Here is a 6,821-nt window from a genome sequence, read left to right as displayed (position 1 = left end):
TCACCCAGGAGCGCAATGAAAACCACGCCATACAAATTAGTCTATGGTCATGAGGCAATTTTACTTATAGACATTAATTTACAATCCATTCATATGCAAAAGCAAAGTGACCTACTAGTCGAAGATCATTGGAACCTAATGTATGATGAGTTAATCTAGTTGGATGAGGAGCGAATGGTGGCAATGCAAAATGTCATACAACAGAAAGAAAGGTTCTCACGACTTTATAACACAAAGGTTAAGAATAAACAATTTTCGGTTGGAGATCTGGTACTAAAAGTGATTCTACGAATAGATCAAAACTCACGAAACTTAGGGAAGTGCTCTTATAATTGGGAAAGCCCATTTATTATTGAACAAATCTATTCAAACAATGCATTCCTTATTAAAGAAATAAACTCAAGGTACACAAGCAAGATTATTAATGGGAAATACTTGAAAAAAATTTCATGAAAGTAACATATATTAAAATCCATTAATCAAGTACATACTTGGCAAAGATGTTTAAGAAAATCAATAGATTATTTACAAAATTTCGATTTAAGTGCTTCATATGCTTGATATGTTTGATCGAGACTTCGTTTCCTTGAAGCACATAACGCTTCCAATCTTCTTTTTTGCTCCAGGGACTTCGAGAGTTTAAGTGATATGTCTTTCCCTTCTTCTATCAGACCTTTTTGTTTCGACATAACCTCTTGACTTTGGACATTCAAAGTGGCATGTTTAGCTTTTATTGAGTCGAGTTCTAATTGTAGAGCTTTGCTTGTTTTCTCTGTATCCAACTCATCCTGGTTAAGCTTCATTAATTTTGGAACTAAGTGCGCAATGGACTCATTGATCAAAATTAGCTATGATTTAAGTCTCTCCAACTTGGCACGATCTCCTTCAATATCAACTTTGATTTGAGCCATCTCTTGATGAGAAGTAGCCCATTTTGCACGCAATTCGGAGGCAATAGTAAAAGTTTGAACATACTCATTCAATTTCGTTGTTACCTCCAAAGGTAGATCAGGGAGAGCATTTAAATCATCAACCATCTACTCGATTTTGATTTTGAGACGAGGATCCAAAAGAGCTTGATCTAAATTCCCCACATACGTCTTTGAGCAGAATGAAGCTAAGAGAGGTTGGAAGCTCACAACCATATCCTGGGTCTTTCCTGAGATCGACATTCCACTAGTCTAGTTTTCCAAAACCTCGACGATATAATCTTGAGCATTTTTGTCATTAAAAAAAATTATAAGGTCTAGATCGTCAGGGGGAATCGAAGTTGGTGGCATCTCGGAAGACTCGACATTATCTTTCATTGTTGGAGAATGGACAATGGGGATAGACTGGTGAGGCTTATCTCCAGAAGTCACTTCGAGGTCTGTAAAAATTCACGAAGTCATGTTTTACTTCAAGAAGAAATATAAGAATGACAAAGAAACAAAGAAATAATACCTACCTTGGCTAGAAGACACCCCTGTATCGAAGTTAAATGAAGTAGCATTACCTTGAAAAGATTCTAGGGGTAACAAAGTAACATTGACACCCTCCGTAGTGGTTGGATGAGCAACATCAACAATAAGGTTGGACGCAACAATCTGTAAGGAAAGCGTTTCATTAGTATATATAACTTCGAAGGTGGAAGTAATCAAAATCTAAACGAAGCCTACTTCAAAGGGGCGCTTGAGGGGAGTTTGAGCCTCAATGTTTTTCATGACGTCTCGAGAGGACAATAGCAATGATAGTAATATTCTTAAAAAAAGTAGAAGAGAAAAAAATTGTAATTGAAAGATTTGATGAGATACTTTCGAGTTAAAGAAGTAGCCTGATTGCATATTAGCTGAATAGACGTTACCTTTGAGGGTCGATTCTCAATTGAAAGAATTTTTTAGGGCTTCCAGAGGAAGACTCAGATACTTCTAGGGTCAACATTTTTATTTTAAAAATAAAGTGGAGATATATGAGGAAACTAATCTAAGAGAAAAATGGGGAAAAGAGATATGGTGATGGATGCATCACCTGTGCAGAAGGTTTCATGGCATCCTTCATCAATTTGTCAGTTGAAATAATCAACTTCGATACGAACTTAATAGATAAGGTTTTTTGTTTCCCTTTCTCTTTATTGATTTTCCTAGTAGTGGAAACATAAGAATAGAACACCTCGAATCAAAACTTTAGGTAAATATTTCGACCAACATAAAGAGAAGGTAACTTACAGATTGACCACTATGGAGTTCCACATAGGGCTTTTCCTTTGAAATGTCGACCTCCTAGGAGAAGAAAATATGAGAGTTCGTACCAATTAAAAAATACGAGAATTCACATTTGACGATCTTACCTTCGAGCGAAGATAAATTTTTTTAGATATACTTTTTCTCTTCTAGAGCTTCAATGAAGCATCTTCTTCATCACCTTCTAAACCACTTTCCTAATGTTGAGTATCATCCGGGTGTTGAGGGACTCTTTGGGCAACAATAACTAAACACAAAGAAGTCAAGAATGACTAAAATACAAGATTCGAGAAGATCACGAAGAAAATAGATGTGAAAATATAATTACCAGGGTAAAAAAATAGTATTGTCGACCCAACACAAAGGCCAAAATTTATCCCTGAGAAAATTGTACACATAACATCTCGCACTTGTAACTTGATTCTTAATGAGGATGCTCTTATTCTCCTCATACAAAGGATCAAGAGTCTTCACCCAAGGAGGATGATTAAGACATTTCACAAGTCCAAAAAGGGTATTAGGAAGAGGGGGTATATTTTTAGGAAAGAATTTTTCAAAAATAGTTTGTCATAAAGAGGCATCGAAAATGGTTCGAAACATATTGTTGGGTTGATAACAAACTCTAAAATATTGTTCAAACTGATAAATAATGTTAAGATTTTTATAGGTACCTGAAATCTTTCGGCCCTACATAGAAAAAAAAGAATTAGTGAGTTTCTTAGAGAAATCTTCAAAAGTGAATATCTTATCGATAAAGTATCTACACCACCATCGAGAGTAACATTTAGACATGAGAAAGGAAGGAGAGAAAGAAGAAAGAGTAAGTGATAATTGAATGTTAGGCTTTAAAATAAACTCTAGTAAACCCTCATAATCACCCTTTTCAATGTAGATATTTGAGCTGATTCTATCCTTTCGATGCAGAGGTAGGGATTTCATTTGACAAAGTACAAACTGTCGAGCAAAAATTTGTGGTTGATAATGATAAACTCTTACATCCTTTTGCTTCATACCAGAAAAAATGAGGTCCTAGGACAAAAACCCTAACCAAATTTTGATCATTTATTGAGAAATATACCCTACTTAATTATTACCAATCAACTAAGAAGGACCTATTAAATCATAACGAATGAGTGGGGCCAAGTCGCTTGTGAATTTGTGGAACTCGAGAATGGTTTGGATATAACAAGCAAAACTGTGAATAGATCTCTTTTTAGGAGTCAATGCCATTAATCTTTCCCCTTTGAGTGAATATCGAATAGAAGCCTGAAGGGGGATAAGTTTTAATTTTTTCTCAAAAATGGAATTAAGCCATAATTGCAACAATTAAAGAGGCCTTGAGAGGTTTCAAGGGCCATTCTCTCAAAGTAGACTTTTCGAAGCTTCATCGAGACAAGCATAAAAGGAAGCAAGAAGCAATTTACTCAAACAAACCTTCTTCCTAGGATGCAAGGCCTGGCCAAGTACATAGTAGTATTTGGGAACTTGAAGATAGGGGGTACAGAAAACACAAGTAGATAACCAATACAGCAAAAAGGCAATATGTTCAAAGTTAGTAATAGGAGCATCTTCTACGTCATGATGTGCACTAATAAATGCAAAATATGTTTTCTTGTCCCAGTCTATTAAAGTATCTTTCATTAAAATTTCTTTTTCGAGTGCCTTAGGGTGATATCAGTCTCCTATAGGCTTTAACCTAGTGATGACAACAATATCTAGAAGGGTTGGACACACAAAGCCACAGGGAAACTCAAAAGCATAAGTTTGCCTATTCCAGAATAAAATAGCAAAAAGTAACATCTAAGGATCAAAAACATTCATGTCATATTTTGCCAATTGAATGAAATCAAAGATACCGGCCTCTTGCCATGCAGATCGCATTGAACTCTCAACGCGTTCAAGCCACTGGATGTGCCTATCCTTAGCAGGGGAAAAGCTCAGAATATCTTAGTGGTGTCAAAAAATAGAAAAGGTCTATGCTATATAAGTAAACATAAGGTAGGGTGGAATCATCTTCTAGAAGCAGGTCATTACAGTATTTTTTCCTATTTTGACTTGAAAAAGGACCTAGGAAAGCATGCGTTGACCCATCAGCTATGGAGAAAGGTAAAAGTACCTACAATGAAAGATCTTGAGACTAGCTTCTTCCACGCCAGGGATTGGAACAAAAGAGTTGCTCCCATCATTTAAAGTAGAGATAATAACATTCTCCATCAGTAAATGTATAGTGGGAGCGGATTGGACTAAAGGAAGATTTGTTGTGAGTACAGGAGTAGTCGTAGGCTTAGATGTAGTAGAAGTCACTATGGAAATAGATGGAAAGCTGGTAGAAGTTGAAGATGAAAAGATAAGATAATTTGTGAAGTGGTAAAATGGGAAAAATGCAAGTGAGCAAAGTAACTATATAGAAAAACAAGATGGGCCTGAGCATGGTAAAGCCCGCGGTGAAGTTTAAAATAGAATTCAAAATATTAGTAGCTAAAAAATATTTGCTAACAGATAAAAAATTGAAAAGGTATAATTGCACGTCTTGGGGAAGTGCAATCAACGCTGTCAAATCAATAGCAAGGGGACAAAGTTAAGGATTTGAAATTAATTCTGTGTCAAAGGCATCTAATGCACACAAAAAGAACATGTTTCAGGGTTTCATCGAAAATGTGAATTGAAATACGTATGAAAAACATTTTTCTCGTAAACATCAAAATAAACATTTTTCATGGGCCATCTATTAGGTCAAGAATGTGGCAGAATGGACGTTGGATGTACTCGACAGCTTGTGTGATCGAAACGTTGAAGAAAATTGAGGAATGAAAGGAATGTTCAATTACAGAAATGGTTAAGATGTACTCGAATACGAAAGATTACAAAGTAGTGTGAGAGTTACCCATGCAACATGAAAGATGGAATAATTAAAAGTCTTAAGTCTGGGAGTTACCTTGATTAGGTCTTGAATTTAGCATTCATCATCATCAATCATAAACAAAAACACACACAAGCCTATATCTATTACAATTAATACAATATCCTTTTGTATAACTTTAAGCAACATCTATATATTAACATCATCAAAACTAAAACACTCTTGAGGAGTCTTCAAGATGTTCCATCATCTTCATCATCTTAACAATCTCCAACATCTAAACACTCTCCAAGTTGAACTAATATTGAGACTTGAATTGACCTATAGTGGGGAACTCGGAAATAATTCTGGTGTAGTCCTCTAATTTGAGGAATTTGGTGATGTCCTCAAATCAATATGCATAGATGTCAACGTCCTTTGTGAAGGTGGACGTAAGAACCTTTGGGTGGATACTCGATGGTGATCTTGGTCTTAACTTGAGGAACTCGGCGATGTCCTCGATGCCGCTGATTTAAGGAACTCGACGGTGTTTTCAAATCGAAGTGAGTGTTGATGATGATGAGTATTATTATGTCAGCCTCTCTAGGTTGTCTACTTATGGTGATTAAGTGTTATTATGCTGGCCTCTCCAGGTTGCCTGCTTGAGATGACAAGTATTATTATGCCGACCTCTCTAGGCCGCCCGCTAATGGTGAGTATTATTGTGCTGACCACTCTAGGTTGCCTACTAAGATGGTGAGTATTATTGTGTCGGCCTCTCCAGGCCATCTACTAAGATGGTGAGTATTATTGTGTCGGCCTCTCTAGGCCGACTACTATGATGGTGAGTATTATGGTGCTGACCTCTCTAGGCCATCTATTGAGATGGTAAGTATTATTGTGTCGACCTCTCCAGGCCGCTTAATGTGAGTGTTCTTATGCCGACTTCTCTAAGCTGCCTACTATGAGTGTTCTTGTGTCGGCCTCTCCCCACTATGAGTGTTCTCATGCTAGTCTCTCCAAGTCGCCTACTGTGAGTGTTCTTGTGTTGGCCACTCCAAGTTGCCTACTTTTGATGATAAGTATTATTGTGTCAGCCTCTCCTGGTCGCCTGCTGTGATTTCTATGATCTAATTGCCTATTTTATTTGGCGAGGATGTTTGATGAAGATGAGGATCGCTTGTAGGTAATGCCCCTGTGCTGACGGGTGATGGGTCATCTTTCTTGCGAGAATATGTGGTGAGTATTCTTTGTAGCCTTTCCAGGCCCAGGGGTCAATGCTTGAACCTGATTGCTTACATGTGTTTTGTCCGAAATGCCCCTACTTTGGTCGACAAAGGGGTTTTCTAAAGGATTGTGGCTTGTGATTCTATCTTTTCTTCAGCTGAAGAGATTATTGGTGGAGTGCTTTGTGTTTGATGAATTGTGCCCTTGAGATGTCGGGCAAGAAGAATGCTTTGTTCAAGGAAGATCATGGCTTGGGATCCTGTCTTTTCTTTGATTGAGGAGTTTGTTGGTGGAGTTCTTTGTGTTTGATGAATTGTGCCCTTGAGATGTCGAGCAAGAAGGATGTTCAAGGAGGATCGTGGCTTGGGATCCTGTCTTTTCTTTGATTGAGGAGTTTGTGGTGGGGTGCTTTGTCTTTAATTTGAGAAGGATCTTTGTAACACCCCAAATTTTTCTACTAATACTACGAATAATTATTATTTATTTTTGTATTTATGAAGATTATTTTCTTATAATTATTTTGATTAATTAAATGG

General features: G+C 37.0%; 1 protein-coding gene across 12 annotated transcripts; it reads right to left on the bottom strand.

Moving 5' to 3' along the window:
* Positions 1-302: 302 nt before the first annotated feature.
* Positions 303-4,859, bottom strand: LOC109792833 (uncharacterized). 12 transcript variants are annotated; one of them, XR_014430288.1, is made up of 7 exons: positions 2,327-4,852; positions 2,205-2,258; positions 2,008-2,119; positions 1,844-1,904; positions 1,659-1,740; positions 1,496-1,586; positions 313-1,369 (listed from the first exon to the last, which is right to left on the bottom strand). XR_014430288.1 is itself a non-coding variant. In XM_083065786.1 (6 exons), exons 3-6 carry the CDS (start codon positions 1,918-1,920, stop codon positions 1,182-1,184), a joined length of 486 nt encoding a protein of 161 aa, XP_082921912.1. In that variant the 5' UTR covers positions 1,921-2,119; positions 2,205-2,258; positions 2,327-4,846; the 3' UTR covers positions 310-1,181. The 12 variants fall into 12 exon arrangements, 3 of the variants coding, with proteins under 3 accessions (XP_082921912.1, XP_082921913.1, XP_082921914.1); XM_083065786.1 differs by having other exon boundaries at positions 310-1,369; positions 1,448-1,586; positions 1,844-2,119; positions 2,327-4,846; XR_014430289.1 differs by lacking the exon at positions 1,659-1,740 and having other exon boundaries at positions 314-1,369.
* Positions 4,860-6,821: the final 1,962 nt, after the last annotated feature.

The sequence above is a fragment of the Cajanus cajan genome, chromosome 10 (assembly GCF_000230855.2).
Source record: "Cajanus cajan strain Asha chromosome 10, NIPB_CcT2T_4, whole genome shotgun sequence".
In the NCBI taxonomy this organism is placed as follows: Eukaryota; Viridiplantae; Streptophyta; class Magnoliopsida; order Fabales; family Fabaceae; genus Cajanus; species Cajanus cajan.
Note: the sequence above shows the minus strand (reverse complement) of the source record. Positions and strands in the feature narration are given on the sequence as shown.

Excerpts from the sequence above, each read along its gene's own strand:
- LOC109792833 (XM_083065786.1), bottom strand. The coding sequence starts at position 1,920 with ATGTTGACCCTAGAAGTATCTGAGTCTTCCTCTGGAAGCCCTAAAAAA. Across the intron at positions 1,741-1,843 it reads TTGAGAATCGACCCTCAAAG|AATATTACTATCATTGCTAT; the intron begins GTAACGTCTATT and ends ACTTTTTTTAAG. Across the intron at positions 1,370-1,447 it reads AGGGGTGTCTTCTAGCCAAG|ACCTCGAAGTGACTTCTGGA; the intron begins GTAGGTATTATT and ends GAATTTTTACAG.